The sequence below is a fragment of the Ylistrum balloti genome, unplaced genomic scaffold, assembly GCF_031769215.1.
Source record: "Ylistrum balloti isolate Yb309-2 unplaced genomic scaffold, AGI_CSIRO_Ybal_v1 Utg370554, whole genome shotgun sequence".
NCBI lineage: Eukaryota > Metazoa > Mollusca > Bivalvia > Pectinida > Pectinidae > Ylistrum > Ylistrum balloti.
Window position 1 is genome coordinate 726,370 of NW_026782349.1, and position 20,427 is coordinate 746,796.

At 34.8% G+C, this 20,427-nt stretch overlaps 1 protein-coding gene and 6 non-coding genes across 7 annotated transcripts; 4 read left to right on the forward strand and 3 right to left on the reverse strand.

Moving 5' to 3' along the window:
- Positions 1-1,383: 1,383 nt before the first annotated feature.
- On the reverse strand, positions 1,384-1,456 carry Trnaf-gaa (transfer RNA phenylalanine (anticodon GAA)). The gene has a single exon. It is a non-coding gene; the product is annotated as a tRNA-Phe (tRNA).
- A 627-nt stretch (positions 1,457-2,083) lies between these two features.
- On the reverse strand, positions 2,084-2,156 carry Trnaf-gaa (transfer RNA phenylalanine (anticodon GAA)). The gene has a single exon. It is a non-coding gene; the product is annotated as a tRNA-Phe (tRNA).
- A 2,392-nt stretch (positions 2,157-4,548) lies between these two features.
- Trnaf-gaa (transfer RNA phenylalanine (anticodon GAA)) lies at positions 4,549-4,621 on the forward strand. The gene has a single exon. It is a non-coding gene; the product is annotated as a tRNA-Phe (tRNA).
- Positions 4,622-5,662: 1,041 nt separating this feature from the next.
- On the reverse strand, positions 5,663-5,735 carry Trnaf-gaa (transfer RNA phenylalanine (anticodon GAA)). The gene has a single exon. It is a non-coding gene; the product is annotated as a tRNA-Phe (tRNA).
- A 2,700-nt stretch (positions 5,736-8,435) lies between these two features.
- On the forward strand, positions 8,436-8,508 carry Trnaf-gaa (transfer RNA phenylalanine (anticodon GAA)). The gene has a single exon. It is a non-coding gene; the product is annotated as a tRNA-Phe (tRNA).
- A 687-nt stretch (positions 8,509-9,195) lies between these two features.
- Positions 9,196-9,268, forward strand: Trnaf-gaa (transfer RNA phenylalanine (anticodon GAA)). Its single transcript has one exon. It is a non-coding gene; the product is annotated as a tRNA-Phe (tRNA).
- A 4,444-nt stretch (positions 9,269-13,712) lies between these two features.
- Positions 13,713-16,701, forward strand: LOC132556195 (sperm receptor for egg jelly-like). Its single transcript, XM_060220588.1, has 5 exons — positions 13,713-13,915; positions 14,821-15,056; positions 15,424-15,657; positions 15,964-16,092; positions 16,484-16,701. The coding sequence occupies exons 1-5, from the start codon at positions 13,713-13,715 to the stop codon at positions 16,699-16,701; spliced, it is 1,020 nt and encodes a 339-aa protein (XP_060076571.1).
- The last annotated feature ends 3,726 nt before the right edge of the window (positions 16,702-20,427 follow it).

Here is a 20,427-nt window from a genome sequence, read left to right on the forward strand (position 1 = left end):
AACATTTATACATGAAAACGAACAAAAAATCAACCACATTTAATTCAGTCCAAGGCAGGTATTGTGATGAAAAGTATATCTACATAAAGAGTGAGTTTAATGATATAGTATAGTGATTTAAACGCATGAATAGAATGAAAGTTTATCTCATCTACACTGATGTTGGAATGATACTAAAGACGTAGATATCGAATAAAAAAGTGCTTTCTCGTTTTCTTAAGATCAAAGAGACTAAGACTGACATTTTCTTGTAATCGTCTCAATCTTTGCATGCTTTCCAGTCAGAAAGTATTGTACCTATCAATATGGAGAAGACTCCGATGTATCACGTTTGATTTCGTACCAGGTACTACCATAGGAGGAATATGTAAAGGTGTTACCATAGGAGGAATATGTAAATGTGTTACTGTAGGAGGAATATGTAAAGGTGTTACTATAGGAGGAATATGTAAAGGTGTAGCTATAGGAGGAATATGTAAAGGTGTTACCATAGGAGGAATATGTAAAGGTGTTACTATAGGAGGAATATGTAAAGGTGTTACCATAGGAGGAATATGTAAAGGTGTTACTATAGGAGGAATATGTAATGGTGCTACTATAGGAAGAATATGGAAAGGTGTTACCATAGGAGGAATATGTTAAGGTACTACCATAGAAGGGTTTCGGCAAGATGACTATTTTGGTTCATGTTTACTTATAAAACTGAGAAACAATTCGATCATTATGTATTAGATATGATGTCTCCTGTATGCTAATCTATGTTCTGACATATATTAGCCCTGATATAAGTGTTTTGGAATTACCACTCTAGCGCTGATGTAAGTTGTTCAGTTTTGTAATCGGGCACTTTGGCATCTATCGTCCATACCGTTGACGCTGCAGTCTAACTTGTATTTGTATAACATATCAATATATATATATATATATGTACTTTACTCGAAATATAAATGGTCTAGAGAACTAAAAACAAAATTAGATATCCATGGAACAGAATGTATATCTAGTTATTTATCTTGCTTCCTACATTTGAAGTTCCTACAATGGACACTGAGGCTGTTTTTCCCCCTTAAAAATCTGTTGGTATAAGAAAGGTTGAGAATAGGGAATGAGGTATTGTATTTCAGACATATGTATATTTGTAAACACGTGAATGAAATACCAATATGATTTTTGTAAGATTTTTAAAAGTGGAAAAAATCCCCAACCTATCAAGCGTGAGGTACCTCGGCTCGTGCTGATATTCTGAAGTAACAATCTGTTGGGTTATAATAGACCGGTACTTTAGTATGCTTTGTTTAACAAGAACAGCAGATACCTTTTATTTCATATTGAAACAAATTGTATCATTTTGAATAATACAATATCAACCAAAAAGATTTATATTGCCGAAACCCGGGATCGAACCAGGGACCTTTAGATCTTCAGTCTAACGCTCTCCCAACTGAGCTATTTCGGCTCTTTAAACGTCAAACATTCACCCGTTGGCAGGCTGATCGATCGATCGATGAGTTAGTATAGTCACCACACTTAAACATATTACGATATATCAAAATTATTGTATCACATTTTTCTTGATAGTAATAGGTGGTGACGTTCTGTCTCGAAAAAATAATTGCAGGAAAAAATAATTCTCGTCCTCTTTGAACCTAGGAATATGATAAAACTCATGATATCATGATATATCCCCTTATAATTATAAGATTTTTTAAAAAATTATCCCTTGTATAATTACAGCATAAGTATAGACCAGTTAAAGCAGTTCATACTACCTAAGTATTTAAAACATTTCACTTTATTGTTAAACTCATTCTTGATGTGGATATACTTTTCATCTTAATAACAATATAAGCCTATGATTGTTTTTGGATGGGGGCGGGTCATGTATAACTCTTGCATAATCACTAACTAAAAAAAATTGAATACTTAATTACTAAATGGGTTTCTTTTTTATTGAATTACAAAGCTGAACAAAGATATCAACAACGTCATTACAGACAGGCCAGGATTAAAATCGATACGTCAAAACATAAAACAGCTTAAGGGTTTTAAATATCAGAAAAAACATGACCCTAAAAAGCCATATTGCCGAAACCCGGGATCGAACCAGGGACCTTTAGATCTTCAGTCTAACGCTCTCCCAACTGAGCTATTTCGGCGATATGTCGCAATAACGAGACATACTTCCGGTGTGTAGGTGAGTATCTAACGTTTTTTTTATCGCCAAATCACACATATTCTATGTTACTTAAAATCTGATGTAATAGATAGAAATGTAATAGATACATCCCAAACTCGGATGACTGGACATATACCTACACACCGGAAGTATATGTTTCGTTATTTAGACATACCGCTGGAATTTCGGCAAAATCGTCCTTTTTATATATACACCCGCTCAAAAGTTAAGCACCGCCATCTTCAAATTTGAAATCTGATTGCCAACACTGCTTAAAACGAGCTCATTTTATAGAGATGTAACACACGTAAACCTTTGTGCATGATATGCACATGCCAGGTAAATTTTGCTGTTACAAGGTGACCCTACGCCTGTATAAAAACTAAGTTCACACCTACATTTTTCACAGTGTTTTCAAAGTCTTTTATCGGTTGTATACCGCGTGCAGCTATGCCTAGACGACGAATTAGTAACAATGAAAGGTGGCAAATCATTGGCATGCATAGTACGGGAATGTCATGTAGGGAAACTGGACGTAAACTCAATATTACCCACACCGTCATCAGTCGTCTAAACCGTAAGCACGTTGCTACTAGGAATGTCCAAGATCGACAACGAAATGGAAGACCCAGAAAAAACAACTGCTCGTGATGACAGAATGCTTTTGAGACTGGCTAGGCAGGAGCCAAGATCGACAAGTCGGACTCTAAGAGACAGATGACAAGTCAACGCCCGATTGTCTCTCAGCAAGTTGAAGCGGAGACTAAAAGCTGGTGGACTTTCTTCACGTCGTCCTATCCGACGTCCTCTTCTCACCCAGAGACATATCCAGGACCGATTGCAGTGGTGCAACACACGGCGCGGTTGGCCGAATATTCGGTCATGGAGACGTGTTTATTGGTCTGATGAAAGTCGGTTTCTTTTGCACGTTACTGACGGGAGAAGCCGGATATGGCGACCACGAGGCACTGCCTACCATCAACATAACATCCAGCCAGAAATTCCATTCGGTGGTGGGTCTGTGATGGTATGGGGTTGTAGTTCATATGATTGTGAACTTGACCTCGTCCAAGTCCAAGGCAACCCCAATGGTGAAAGGTACCAGAATCAGATCCTTCAAACAGAAATTGTGCCTCATTTTGATAACCATACGCTGGCGAGCCGACCCATCCTAATGGACGATAATGCCAGACCTTACCGAGCCCTTGCAGTGAGGGAATATCTTCAGCGTAACGCCATTGACACTCTTCCTTGGCCGGCGAGAAGCCCTGATCTGAATCCCATAGAACATCTATGGGATACTTTAGGCCACCGTGTGCGAGCACGAGTCCGTGGTGTGCAAAATATGCACAGGCTCTTCGGGAGGAATGGGATAACATCCTCCAAATGCAAATCAGAAGACTCATCACCAGTATGAGGAGACGTGTTGAAATTTGCATCCGTGCAAGGGGCGGTTACACCCGATACTAACAACTATTTGTGTTAACAAAGAGAGATGTATCACAAATTATTGCTTCACTTTTTTGATGATAAAAAGTTGACTGCTTTTCGTTAACATGAAAACATATTTTGGTTACTAAATTTGATGAAAAGTTTCAATTTTAAAATACTGCTGATAAAATATCAAATATTGAATTCATGTCGTCATTTATAATCTAGATTACGAGTTTAAAGTCGTACAAATTAAGAATTAACATTTTCAACGGTATTTGTGCAGAAATTATTGATTCTCAGTTATGGTCTTTTTAACCCTGTCCAAAAAAATCTGGTGGTTCTTAACTTTTGAGCGGGTGTATATAATTTGAAAAAATAAATGACGCTGTTGATATGTTTGTTCAGTTTTGTAATTCAATAGAAAGAAATCCATTCAGTAAAGAAGCATTTAATTATTATTTGATTGGAGTGGAAGCGAGAGTTATATATGAAAAATACCCCCCCCCCCAAAAAAACAAAACAAAACAAAACAAAACAAAACAAAAAATAAATAATATAATAATAATAATAGGCTAATATTGTTATTGAGATAGAAAGTATATCCACATCAAGAATGAGTTTAACAATAAAGTTAATGTTTTAATTACATAGATAGAATGAAATGTTTTATCTGATCTATACTTATGTTGTAATGATACTTAGAGGGAGATATCACCAAATAAAAACGGTCTTAACGTTTTCCAAAATTCAAAGAAGCCGAAAATTATTTTTTCCTGCAATTTTTCTTCTTTCTCTTATTTTTTTCGAGTCAGAATATCAATATCTATTACTGTACAGCAAAATATGATGCAATAATTTATATATATATGTCCACTGAGTGTGGTGACTAAAATAACTCCTGAAAGCCTGACAATGGGTGTATGTTGTACATATATAGAGCCGAAATAGCTCAGTTGGGAGAGCGTTATACTGAAGATTTAAAGGTCTTTGGTTCAATTCCGAGTTTAGGCAGCATCACTATTTTTGGCTAATGTTGTATTATTAATGAAGATACAATCGGTTTCAATATGAAATAAAAGACTTTTCGAAACGTTATGTATTAAGACCTGATGTTTCCTTTCTGCCCATTTCTGTTAAGCCCTGATTTAAGTATTTTGTATTATCTCATTAGCACTGTTGTAAGTTGTTCAGCTTTGTAATCGGACCATTTGGCATCTATCGTCTATACAGTTGATATTAAACTTTATCATTGAATTGGTATATTTCCTTTCGTTTTCTATCCCATTAGAATGTTATTTATTTGTTCGATATTGCGGTAAATGTATTCAACGTTCGTTAGCACGTATGGCGGTTTCGTTGTTGTCAACCTTGTTCCACCTGATAATATAATCCTTGTGTTCCCTTTTTATCTGCTTACATCGATTCTTAGAGTTAACTAATATTCTGTGGACATATTTGTTTGATGTTCTTGTTAAACAAAGCCTACTTAAGCCCTGGTCTAAAGTAATCCAACATGTATTGCAAATGTATTTCATTCACATATTCACAAATATACATATGTCTGAAATACAATGCCTCATTCCCTATTCTCAACCTTTCTTATACCAACAGATTTTTAAGGGTGGGAAACAGATTCAGTGTCCATTGTAGGAACTTCAAATGTAGGAAGCAAGATAAATAACTAGATATACATTCTGTTCCATGGATGTCTAATTTTGTTTTTAGTTCTCTAGACCATTTATATTTCGAGTAAAGTACAAATATATACATATTGATATATTATACAAATACAAGTTAGACTGCAGCGTCAACGGTATGGACGATAGATGCCAAAGTGCCCGATTACAAAACTGAACAACTTACATCAGCGCTAAAGTGGTAATTCCAAAACACTTATATCAGGGCTAAAATATGTCAGAACATAGATTGGCACATAGGAGACGTCATTTCTAACACATTATGTTTCGTAATTTTTTTCTCAGTTTTATAGGTAAACAGTTTATGTTATTATGAATGTTACTTTTCCAACATTATGAACCAAAAAAGTCATCTTGCCGAAACCCGGGATCGAACCAGGGACCTTTAGATCTTCAGTCTAACGCTCTCCCAACTGAGCTATTTCGGCTATACAAACAATATGCAAACACCTATTGTCAGGCTGAACAATCGATGAGACGATGTAATCATTTACATATTCCTCCTATAGTAACACCTTTACATATTCCTGCAATAGTAGTGCCTTTATATATTCCTCCTATAGTAACACCTTTACATATTCCTCCTATAGTAGTACCTTTACATATTCCTCCTATGGTAACACCTTTACATATTCCTCCTATTGCAACACCTTTACATATTCCTCCTATGGTAACACCTTTACATATTCCTCCTATGGTAACACCTTTACATATTCCTCCTACAGTAACACCTTTACATATTCCTCCTATGGCTACACCTTTACATATCCCTCCTATGGTAACACCTTTACATATTCCTCCTATAGTAACACCTTTACATATTCCTCCTATGGTAACACCTTTACATATTCCTCCTATGGTAACACCTTTACATATTCCTCCTATGGCTACACCTTTACATATTCCTCCTACAGTAACACCTTTACATATTCCTCCTACAGTAACACCTTTACATATTCCTCCTATAGTAACACCTTTACATATTCCTCCTATGGCTACACCTTTACATATTCCTCCTATAGTAACACCTTTACATATTCCTCCTATGGCTACACCTTTACATATTCATCCTATGGCTACACCTTTACATATTCCTCCTACAATAACACCTTTACATATTCCTCCTACAGTAACACCTTTACATATTCCTCCTATGGTAACACCTTTACATATTCCACCTACAGTAACACCTTTACATATTCCTCCTATGGTAACACATTTACATATTCCTCCTACAGTAACACCTTTACATATTCCTCCTATAGTAACACCTTTACATATTCCTCCTATGGCTACACCTTTACATATTCCTCCTATGGTAACACCTTTACATATTCCTCCTACAGTAACACCTTTACATATTCCTCCTGTAGTAACACCTTTACATATTCCTCCTATGGTAACACCTTTACATATTCCTCCTATGGTAACATCTTTACATATCCTGTGGTAACACCTTTACATATTCCTCCTATAGTAACACCTTTACATATTCCTGCAATAGTAGTGCCTTTATATATTTCTCCTATAGTAACACCTTTACATATTCCTCCTACAGTAGTATATTTACATATTCCTCCTATAGTAGTACCTTTACATATTCCTCCTATGGTAACACCTTTACATATTCCTCCTATTGCAACACCTTTACATATTCCTCCTATGGTAACACCTTTACATATTCCTCCTATGGTAACACCTTTACATATTCCTCCTACAGTAACACCTTTACATATTCCTCCTATGGCTTCACCTTTACATATTCCTCCTATGGTAACACCTTTACATATTCTTCCTATAGTAACACCTTTACATATTCCTCCTATGGCTACACCTTTACATATTCCTCCTACAGTAACACCTTTACATATTCATCCTACAGTAACACCTTTACATATTCCTCCTACAGTAACACCTTTACACATTCCTCCTATGGCTACACCTTTACATATTCCTCCTATGGCTACACATTTACATATTCCTCCTACAGTAACACCTTTACATATTCCTCCTATGGTAACACCTTTACATATTCCTCCTACAGTAACACCTTTACATATTCCTCCTGTAGTAACACCTTTACATATTCCTCCTATGGCTACACCTTTACATATTCCTCCTATGGCTACACCTTTACATATTCCTCCTATGGTAGTACCTGGTACGAAATCAAACGTGATACATCGGAGTCTTCTCCATATTGATAGGTACAATACTTTCTGACTGGAAAACATGCAAAGATTGAGACGATTACAAGAAAATGTCAGTCTTAGTCTCTTTGATCTTAAGAAAACGAGAAAGCACTTTTTTATTCGATATCTACGTCTTTAGTATCATTCCAACATCAGTATAGATGAGATACACTTTCATTCTATTCATGCGTTTAAATCACTATACTACATCATTAAACTCACTCTTTATGTAGATATACTTTTCATCACAATACCTGCCTTGGACTGAATTAAATGTGGTTGATTTTTTGTTCGTTTTCATGTATAAATGTTTCTTTCACTTTAAGGAAATAACAATAAAAATGCCTAATGATTGAATTTGTATTCTTTCTACAGAAGTACCAAAGTGAACAAATGTACACAATGGCAGCCCATAAACACCTAAAGTAGATTAATGAAACTATAATATCTGCCATACTTAATTTGTTAATGTGCCCCAATAGGTTATATACCTCGCTTTCTGATGGGAGGAGTATATAGACATTCAGGTAACTTTTTTATAGTCAAATCACACATATTCAATATAATTTAAAATATGATGTAATTGATAGAAATGTAATAGTTACGTCTTAGTCTCGGATGACTGGACATATACCTTCACACCGGAAGTGTGTAACGTTATTCAGAAATGTTTTATCTGATCTATACTTATGTTGTAAAGATACTTAGAGGGAGATATCATTAAACAAAAACGGTTTTTATCGTTTTCCTAAGTTAAAGAGGCCCAGAATTATTTTCCTGCAGTTTTTTTTAGTCAGAATATCATCACCTATTACTATCAAGAAAAATGTGATGCAATAATTTTGATATATCATAATATGTACAAGTGTGGTGACTATACTAACTCATCGATTGATTAAGCAGCCTGGAAATGGGTGCATGCATTTCATATATAGAGCCGAAATAGCTCAGTTGGGAGAGCGTTAGACTGAAGATCTAAAGGTCCCTGGTTCGATCCCGGGTTTCGGCAAGATGACTTGTTTTGGATAATATCGTATTTTTTCATCTTTGTTCAGTTTTGTAATTCAATAGAAAGAATTCCACTCAGTAAATTAGCATTTAATTGTTATTTGGTTAGAGTTGAAGTTAATGAAAAACGTTTTAATCAATCATAGGTTGATATTTTTATTGAGATGAAAAGAGTTTAACGATACAGTATAGTGATTAAAATGCATGAATAGAATGAAACAGTTTATCTCATCTATACTGACGTTGGAATGATAAGAAGGGGGTAGATTTTAAGAAGTTAAGAATTATTTTTGTCTGTAATTGTTTGGGATTTTTCGGTCAGAACATAGATACCTATTACTAAGAAAATATTGAGTTTAACAATAAAGTTAATGTTTTAATTACATAGATAGAATGAAATGTTTTATCTATTCTATACTTATGTTGTAATGATACTTAGAGGGAGATATCACCAAATAAAAACGGTCTTAACGTTTTCCAAAATTCAAAGAAGCCGAAAATTATTTTTTCCTGCAATTTTTCTTCTTTCTCTTATTTTTTTCGAGTCAGAATATCAATATCTATTACTGTACAGCAAAATATGATGCAATAATTTTGATACATCGTAATAAGTCCAAATGCGGTGACTTAATTAACTGATCGATTGATTGGTCAGCCTGCCAATGGGTGTATGTAACACATATATAGAGCCGAAATAGCTCAGTTGGGAGAGCGTTAGACTGAAGATCTAAAGGTCCCTGGTTCGATCCCGGGTTTCGGCAATATGACTCTTTTTTTTTAATATTGTATCATTCGTTATGATGTGAAATGAATTAAAGATGATTTTATCGAAAGGTAATGAACTAGACTTGATGTATCTTTAGTCCAATCTAAGTTCTGAGTTCATTCAGCCCTGATAAAAGCTTTACCACATCAGCACCATTCTTAGTTGCACAGCAATGTGACATTCTGGCATTGATACCGCTGACGTTGTGGTTTTTCTTGTATTTTTACTTTATCTTAAACTTGTGATATAATTGTGATATTATGTTATCTATTCTGTCATTTTTCCTTTGTGTTTTATTTCCCCAATGCTACACAAATATTTTTTTCAAATCTACATGATAAAACAACATTAGGGAACAGACAGCAGATGCTATTGATAACTATCTTGGAACACGTTTAACAAATTTAATTTTCTCGGCTTATAACTCAGTTGTGGGGATCGTTAGATTGAAGATTCCTTTGGATCGCCAAGTAAAAAAATCTAAAAAATATATTTGTTAAGCTGTTTATGATCTGACATCACTATTCGTGGCCTTGACCTGTCTGTAACGGCATTGGTGTATTTTTGTTCAGCTTTATAATTCAATAGAAAGAAATGCAATTGTTAATCAGATATTTTATCATTATTATTAGCATTTCGTACAAGTGAAAGCAAAAGTTATGCATGACAACACAGAGGCATGGACTACATGTCAATCAATCATACACTAAGAGTGTTATTGAGATGAGAAAGTAGATTAAAATCAATGATGAGTTTAACCATAGGGGTAGTGTAGTGCTTTTTAATTTATAAATCTAATTGTCTGATCTATACTTGCTTAGATACTTAAGATGTAGATGTTACCAAATAACTTAGTTTTCTGTTGTCTTATATGGAAAGAGGTGTTAAGAAGTACATGTCTATTTGGGCGTCTTTTTGTCAACCTGTGGATTTTTTTATCGTCGTAACATCTACATCATTGTGAAGAAGAATGCAATACATTTGATGTGCTAGGCACTACTGTAGGAATATTATGGAAACAACTTGCCAATAGGTTTATATATTATACTTGGGAGTGTTAGATGTGGAGATGTTAAGGTCACTGGTTCGATCTCGGATTTCAACATAGAATGACTTTACTTACTTAATTTTTTAGGATTTTGCATCGATTTTGATATATGTTCCTTTATCACAGAATAAGTCTCATGTTCAGAATTGTATTTCCAAAACAAAACAATTGTCGTTTTTTATTGAGAAACATTGGGTATTTATACATGTATCTTACACTCAATATGTTTGTATGAAAATATCCTTTATGACTACTATAATAACGTTATTACAAGATAGTGCTAGTGATTGTGAAAATATCAGCAGCATTATATCAGTTGTCCCAAATACATGAAATATGGCTTAGTTATTTCCTGTTCCACATGTAGTACCCGATATTATGTAATATTCTGGATAATATTTAACACGTAAGATTAACCCTTTCTTCCATTGACTTGGTATCACTTTCTCGAAATCTGATATTCTGGTTCAGAGTATGTATCTATTCTGTTCAGCGTTAGGAAAGATGTGAGACAACATCTTCTACTTTGATATTTTGGTGGGAGACATCGGTGATATTGACACACAAGACAATCGATATCGATCATCCAGGACAGGACCTAGGTATAATTCTCCTGTTCGGGCGGCGTGAACAGCATGCTTCCTCCGTTACGTATGGATTAATGTGTAGAGAAACAATTTGCTGAAACATTAATATAGTTTTATTGAGCAATACACATTTATATGCCCATTACTTCAGAGTCTTCATATTGATTCTAAATCGATTATTGATAGGAACATTTTAATGGCGGATGTACACCGCTGATGCGAGATTATAAATTACACAACGACATTTATGGTGGTCTGCGGATTTAGTTCCAAGGAACAAATACATAGCAGAATGAAATATTTATTTCAACCTAAGACTCACACATGCGGTATCTAGCCAATACAGTATGTATAACGGAGCCAACCAAGGAAACCAATACTGATAACAGATGTAGCTTGGTGACAAACGCTCCAGATGATTTCCCTACCGTAATCATGCCATTCCTAGATAGTTACATCACTACTTTTTCAACCTTTTGGTTTACAGTTGACTTCACACCAGAGTTTCCTTAGATGAAGGCCGATGAACCCTATTTGGAAGTAATATGGTCGCCATCATGATCTAATTGGGAAATATTTTATTTCCTTGTACGAAATGAAGTTCGGTGTGTCACGCTTTAAATGGTTATACGAACTAAGAAATATCTTCGTGTGGTTTACGAAGAAATTAGACTCCGGTTTAATTATATTATCGCTTAACAGTAAACGTTCTTAAACAGCAATTTCTAATTTCCTCTTTTGTGTAACATTCATTAAATAATGTTTGATACCTAATTATTGTGTTTCAACATTTCTTGATCACTATGTACTACATACGAAATATAGTATCAAATGAATCATTATTTTGATTCTTCTTATTACATGTATTTTTTTAAATAAACATTTACGATTTGTGGCTGTACTGAGTCAAGGTGATGGAAACATATGACCCAAAATGATTGGTCACTTGTATTTTGTAAAGTAGTGTGCATTAAGAGTGATCGATTATCTTAACACATCCATCACACCTGTCATATGTTATCTTTTCAGCCTGGAGTCGGCTTGGTGTCTGTTAGAGTTTTCATCATCGCCTTAGGTATGCATCTCCACGATAACACATGCGTTACGGAACAACCACTAGCTCAAGGCAAAAACTTATGTTTTACAAATCTTCACAGAGCCGAGAATTCAGTCTATTGAAAGAGTTTTGATAGTCTCTAAAGACTCTATTTGTGGTTCTATGAATTATTTTAGTCTACACTGAAACATTTCATCTTATGTGCATGAGTTTGATGATGGGACCACAAGATTTTTATCAGAGCAGTTTTGATGTATAACAAAGATATTGTATTCTCTATAATATGGTGGGTTTCTACTAGAGTGACTCCAATTTACAGCAAGACATCTGATCTTGTATACTGGCATTACTGCTGTGGTGTAGCCATTGCTTTCTGTCACAGCAGTTTAAATTTACAATAATGACAATACATCTGATTTTCTATATTGTTTCAGTATCCCTATCTAGTCAATGCTTTAATTAAGGCGCTTCAAACTAAAGAAAATAAAATTTTATTTTGTTGGTTTCATTGTCATGACGTAGTCAAGGTTTTCTACGGGAAAAGTTTTAATTCAAACGACATCACATCTGATTCTGTTGATAGGTTTTCAGTTTTTTTCAGTTGAATTTTTATCCAGTGGTGACGTATATATCAGGGAACACAATAACCTTGGACATTTCTGATACGTCTGTACGCATTTCATCTTCCACATCATTTTTTCCTTCTTTTTAAAATTTAAAAATTCCCGTTGGTATCTATGCGTAGTTGTCTGAAGTATGTGATAATATGATTACTGATGAGTTGTGTTGGTGTATATGAAAGGGGACGGTACAGAACAAATTAAGATCCTTTCTTGGGTGTTTTGCTGATGTTTTGATATGAGACTGAATTTATCGAAAAATATTTATCAGAACCAATAAAAAAGACTATTGGTTATTTAGATTTATTGATCTTGTGCCATGCTTATACCACGAAGAAGCTGAAATGCAGTAAACGACAAATTTGTCCAAACAAACCTCGTGCCTCGATAGCTTTTAGTGATTTTTAAAAATACGAATTATTTAAAATTTCCTACAGGGATTTTTCATTCTGAGGTGGTAACATACTTACTTTCAGACCCATAGCGATCTTTATTTGTCGAGGTTGATTAGAAAGTGTAGGTCTTGTTCTCTACATCATATTTTTGTGATAGATGTTGAAGAAAAAAAGCAACTCGGAGTTTCACAAGATGCAGAATGCTGAAAAGAGTGAGAAATGGCAATAGTGTCATCGTGATAACATAGGAGAATCCAATATCAATTCATTTACGATATGAAGTTCGGTATTTTTGATGTTTGTCAGTAAGCCTGGTGATCCAACTATGTAACATACATTTCGATATATTTGCTGTTTGTAAGTTCAGCTGATGGTTTCGGCGTTGTTAACTCGGTTTTATTTTAGAGCGAGAATCACTTGGAAGGAGTTAAATTTAGAGAGCTGGGTCTTCTTATTGTTTTTGTAAATGACAATTTACGATTGTTAAGCAGTTTATGCGTTAGAAAAAATGCTGATTTCGAAGATAATTTAATCAAATCCTCGTCTTTGGCTTAACAGATACTTAAAGACGTTTACGAAATATTTGTTTCTATTCACTATAGGTGAAATACTTATTTGTTTTTATCAGTTGTTTCATAGTTCAAATTGATTGATTTTAAAAAATGTGTCAACAGAGATAAGATCAGAGATACCTTAGTTCAACAATCGTTCCTTTTACGGTTCATTGCAGTGATGTCATCGTCTGCGTCATCATGCCCAGCTCCCAGTGTCTACGACACTGCGACAGAGACGTGTTTCTGGCGCGTGTCCAGTCTTTTGACGGCCACACTTAGTATGGCAGAATGTGTAAAGGACGGAGGCGTTCTTGCTGTCATCCCTGACCAGTCTACACAACTGTTTATACAGACGCAGTATCACACAGAACTGGAGTCTGGGTATTAAATGTTAAGAAATCAGTGATGATGAATCCTAAAAAAATTATCATACTCTAGTAAATACATTAGAGTAGTGGTATATTGATGTACACGATTGGAGATTATTTACAATTTTACAATCTACATATTGATGTCAGTGACTATATTCGATAAATAATTAATTTTTGTAGGTACAATACGGTATTGAACTAATTCTTTGATAACCATGAGGTACCTCCTGAAATCAGAATCATCTAATGCTTGATGTAAAACAATTATCTGTGTTATCTGAGTCGGTGTACAATGCGCAAGGATATAAAAATGATTGGTTATTATAATCATGCACATTAACCCTACATTACAGTACTCTTGTGTCATATTTTAATACTGCCAGAAAACAAATAAACCTGCTCTGTTTGGACTAAAAAGTTTACAATAGACACACAATTAAATTACTCTAGTAGGACTCGTCAGGGATGCTAAGGACCTGGAATTGGAATCCTAAGAGCCGATAGAGGTTATCAAAATTGATCGAAAGAAATGTCAAATTAAGATGGGAAAGTGACATACTTAGCAATGTAATCATACCAATAAATGAATGTAGATAATAACATCCCATGTTGCTGCAACGTGTTTGTAGTCAAAGAAAAAGTCCGCGTAACCTGCTGCCACCTCTTTATTTGTAAATCATGCAAACAGTGCCACACATGAACCCCCTATCCGGTTTTTTAAAATTTATTTCGAGCATTTTTTATTGACTTTGACTCATCGGTTTCGGATATCTGTGCTCCGCTAGCTTCACTGACGTGTCCTAGATGACTGAAACAGACGTAGATCAATTTGTTATTTGGCGATAGTGTTTTTAATTGTAAATTTGTAGTAAATGGTACCAACACTTGGCGATGAGTCTTTCGTACACTTTTCAGTTCGGAGAAGTACGTTGGGTACTGGATTGGTGTTACCGACGCTCGGACAGAAGGAGTGTTTCAGACGTACGACGGACAAGCACAAACATACACCAACTGGAAATCAGGAGACCCTAACGACAACAATATGCCAGCCCAAGACTGTGCCAGGATGTTCCCCATGGAAACACCGGGGTACCGGTGGCAGGACAGATCATGTACCGAAACAGCCCCTGGACTATGCTCACGCCAAATTCGTGAGTTCACTCGCGAGCATAAACCAAGATATTTGATGCAGACATGTCATAATTATTCAACTGCAATATTTGTATATTGGACACAATTGTTGCCGTTTAAGAAAAATCCCAAATACAAGGATAGTTTCGTATCATAATTAGGCTCTTATTGTATATTACAACAGAAACGGGTCTGGCAAAAGCTGGCAAGAATAAGCAATATCTATCAGTGATCTAAGCAAAAATAATAACTTTATAATTTCATATAGGGAAAAGGGATATAAGGAAGACGGGCCAAGAGACTGAAATACTTTAAAACAAATCTTTCACGATTTTATACTCGTTTTTAAATGTTATATATGAATTTTTCTAATATTCATTGATTCAGAAACTACAACCACTGAGAAACAAGCAGAAACAACAATTGATGAAGACACAACGGTGACCTCTACGACCGCAAGTGATGTCAAAACAACTGCAGAAACTGAACTGACTACCGAGCCATCAATGGAGACGAGTGAGATGACGTCATCAGTGACATCAGACATTACAACTACGTCATCACTTTACACTCAATCAACGTCAGAGACAACCGAAGCCACTGGCACGTGTTCAGCGTGTAGTGAGTATTACTTCATACTTTGCTAACAACCTGAATTTCTAATCGTCATGATAACTCATGCATGCGGTACCTAACATCATACTTACTTTCCAGACTAACGGAGATTCGAATGTGCAACTCAGGCACCAAGTTGTTCCTTATCTTATATCCCTTCATTGAGAACCCGCCTTTATTTGACATTTGTATTATAAGTTTCTGCATATTTTAGTTAAGACGTTGTAACTAAAAGACGTAAGAACAATGAAACGATAACTTCATTTTTTTAGGTCTTACATCCTCAATGAAATTGCTGATTGTTTTCGACAGGTTCGACGGAGCCGAACACGACTTGTTACTGTACCTGTAGTCCCTACCTAACACTGGACGACCCCTTGGTGAAACAGAAGATACAGGAACTTATTGACACACTGTCCATACCCAAGAAAAACACGTCAGGTAGGATCTACCAATAGAATGTACTGTATACGTTATCTGCTATAATTCACGTACAAATACAAACAAATGACAATGGTAGATAGTTTTAAAAACAGGGTTTTATTTCATTTGATTAAACAGCGTATAATTCAAAAATCTGCAAAACCACTGCCATTTGATTGAAGAAAAGACACACAAGAGAAAAGTGTTGTTGAGTACAGATCTAAAATCAAGCACACCTTATATGGTCAACTATGAATTGCATAGAAAAATGATTGAGCCTGGTCGATACTAAAAACCTTGGTGATAAATAAAAATGTCGTTATAGTTTCAGATTTCAATACTATTGTTTGTATAACAGTTTGTTATTAAGATGGAAGGTTACAAACGCTGATCACAATTCACCTTGCAGCAAACAGACGGAAGTACATCAGTGTCGCAGACAACAGGCCGAGTGCTAGAGGGATCGGATATGTTGGAGCCGCCATACTGATGGCCGCTTTAGGATCAATTATCCTGCTGGATTTATCTACCTTCTTCCGTCACGTGAAACATCTGACACTGAAGGCCAGAGGTCGCGAGGAGAGTCCACGTGTCAGCTGGGCCATACGGCATCAAAGTTGGACATAATGACATTAACGTCAAACAATAGTTCTTTATGATGAAATAATATCAAACAATGTTTCTGTAGGACAACTATACATTGCCTGATCAAACTGTACACGTCACAAATATAAGAAACAAGAGACAAGACAACTGTGTTGGTTCTGTACTCTTCTTCGAGTCATTCTCGTAGTTACAATTAGTAAAGTGACATCGAATTTGCTTTGATTATTCCAAGTTTAAGCAGTCATGTATTAAGTCTCGACCAGTTCTAATGTGTTGAAACAGTAAAAAAAACATACCTGATCCGTAACTGCCAATGACAGTATTTTTGCATTTTAACATTTTTTCTGGATAACGAACACGAAACGAAATAGAACATATTCTGACGGAAGTTTTCGAACACATTTTCTTATTCAAAAAGAGTAGTGTGTTAAAATATCATTTCAAAGCCAGAACAATAGAAATATTTACAAAAGACACACATAATTATTTTTTATAGCCGAGTGTCTAAAAATAATGGCAACCCGAGACAAGTCGCTCTCTAAAACAGAACCAGTATGACGACGAACAGGCGGGCATCTAGCTTTTTTATAACACAAATAGAAATAAGGCATTTACTTTAAGATTATGGTTACCAACAAATTGACTCTTTCCTGATCTGATTTCTCGAAACTGGTGTTGCAGTTTTCCTTTCTTCATTCGACATTTATCAAGGTTATCTCGATATAAGGAACACAAATGAAGTAATAAATCAACTCTGATATGCGAGTTACCGAAGTCTGTGAAGCAGGTGCGTTCCTATGTATAAATGGAAATTTCGCGATCTGAAGTTTTAGATCGAAACGTTTATCCTAATTCCCAGTGGTAAGGTTTTCCTATTGTTTATGTCTAGATTAAACTTAGGGTCGATGTCGATGTCTCGGATGTGTTGAATTTCAAAGTATCTTTTAACAGCGAAATTGAAAGAATGTGAATGGGCGGCATTGCCTGTCGAGATCTATGAAAAATTCAACCTTGATCAATACTTCGCATGAAATCCATAGGTACACCGTATATCTACTTATTTAATTATCAAACTACAAAATCGTTTATTTTCAAATGACACAATGAAATAAATCGGTTACTCGTACTCGTTATCATGAATTTAACATAAGTACATTCTATAGCTCGTATTATCAAGGGAGAATTTCATGAAATGCACGAGATGTGTTCCCAACATATGCAGACACGTAAGACCATACTTTATTTTTATACGTCAGATAATTATCTCTACATACCGAAATATTTATAGGTTGGCCTCACAAACTCTCTAGCCTGGAGCAACATTCATCATCCCGATATCTTGTTATTTTAAAACAACAGCGGTAAGACGGATGACATTAATCTGACAGGCGTGTTATGTCAAGTAGACAATAAATACAACAAAAACAATATAAACACCTCTTCGTCTTTAATATGAAAATATAGTTCCATTGTAGATTTAAATGACGTTTATCTATCAGCTCAGCTTCAGATCACCATAAGCTGAAATCGTCCAGCTCTGTGCGTTAGAAATAAGCAGAGGGGGGACCACTTATCTTCGACATGTTAAGCAAAATATACGCAAGGGACTCAACTTGTTCACGTAAATGACATTTGATAAAATTAGGAATACATAGAAGGATTTCATCTATCAAATGTTTTAACGAAGACACATGGTGAAGAGCAATCCTGATATGGAGATTGTTATGCCCGAGAAAATGAATCTGTAATAAGGTATTCATATAAAGAAGATATTTCGTTGTGATTTCGTTTTAAATTAGAAACGGACAAGTCGCTGTATAGTTTCTTCTATTCGTGACAAGATAACCCCTTTCAGTACAGCCATATGACTTATCAAACCATATACAGACCAGCTCTCAATCTCTCCCAGAGTGCGATGCGGCACCATGTGACTATCAGGAACGATAACTCTCTGGTAGAGGTTGACCAGCGTTAGTACACAGGTACGAATTATTCCTTAACAATCTGTCAATGTACGATCTGACTATAAAATAGACTATCACTTTGATTATTCATATCAGAATTGAATCAGCTGCTCGTCACTGCAGAAACCATTGCACAATTCGTAAAACAAAAGGATTGCTTATGATCAAACAGTTTATATTCGTTGTCAATAACGACGATAAAGGTATGAGAAGTTCTCATGATCTACATTATATACAAAATGAGAGCACAAATCAAAGAATGTATACACCATGGCAAACGTAATGAATGTTTCTGAAGCTAAAATGATTCGTCTGTACAATGTTTCTGGTTCATCTATATCTTTTTTTCTGTTTCTATGTATCTGTTTATCAATGCTGATCTCCTTTTTCTAGACTCATTGTCTAAATAAATTTAAGTGTTAGGATTAGTAATTGTGATTAAAGTCCTAAATGTTTTAAGTACAGAAAAAAATAATCATTCTAAAATCGAAATAGGAAATAAACTGTTTGTTAATACTTGTGTTCAATACAAAACCCACTTTTATAAGATAATTTTCTATTAATATTTTAGAGATTAAATTTAAGTGCATCAAGTAACAATCTACTACATTGAAATATTACATTTGTTTATCCTTGTGTTCGATGCAGAAAATAAACCAAATGCTGAGTATTTTCCAACAGACAGTTGGTATAAAATAGAGTTTAAACAATCTATGTATGCAACTAATCTCAACAACATAAAACAAATCATACTATTAAACTCTCTAAACTCAAGTAGGCTCATTCCTTGTAACAAAGGTAACAGAGTACGTTACAAATGTACATCATAGTTGTTATAAAAGTACATATCATAAATATAACAATGGAATTTTATTTAAAATAGCAATGCCCTAGTTGAAAACACATTTCATGGTGACTTTCAAAGCAATTACAAATCAAAAATGAAAATTTCAAAAACGTTTTTTTTCTGAAAGATTTTGTTCCCTAATGACAAAGAGACATGGACATATAATTTTAATATCTATGTGTTAATTTCAACTTCAACATTTTGTCTTCAAGCAACACTGAATGGAATTTACCATCTAAAATTGTGGAATATGGTCGGTTAAAAAACATCATAACTCATTCCTCTGTATATAACCAGTGTTGTAATTTATAGCCTGGTTCACAATAATAATGCATATTTTATCAGGAACAGGCAAGGTATTTAGAAATATTTTTAAAATGTAGACCTAGACATGATTGTTTACTTCTAACAATAGATAAAATAAACCATCATCCCCACTGTCACAAGTTAATCGTCCAAATCGACACAGAGTGTCGGGGTAGAGATGGATTATATTTCCCATGAATGGAAGTTCTGTGATAAATAGAATATTACACTTGTATCAATGCCATACTGAATTATAAACTTGTTAAACAATTCCATCTGCCATCCACTTGTAACATATCAAAATCCTGTAATCAACAGGTTTATCTTGTTTAATAAACTCCACAATAATTCATTTAACTCCTTATCACATCCTTTTCCTGATAAAAACGGTCGACAAGGTTGAAAAGGTTGAAAATTTCAAGACTACTTCAAAATTTATGTATGTATTTAAAACAAAATCACAAACACCATACAAGTTCTCACTCCCTGGAAACCTTTCCATGTAAAAGGGAAATAGTATATGTTAACATCAAATATGTCCTGTTTAGGTATATCATAATGTTGTATATATTAAGAATCTGGTCATATTTAACAAATAAAACAAATGTGTTCTGCATGAAAATTCAAGTG

Coding starts and splice junctions, on each gene's coding strand:
- LOC132556195 (XM_060220588.1), top strand. CDS start 13,713: ATGTCATCGTCTGCGTCATCATGCCCAGCTCCCAGTGTCTACGACACT. Junction 15,658..15,963: donor TGGCACGTGTTCAGCGTGTA/GTGAGTATTACT, acceptor TGTTTTCGACAG/GTTCGACGGAGCCGAACACG. Junction 16,093..16,483: donor ACCCAAGAAAAACACGTCAG/GTAGGATCTACC, acceptor TTCACCTTGCAG/CAAACAGACGGAAGTACATC.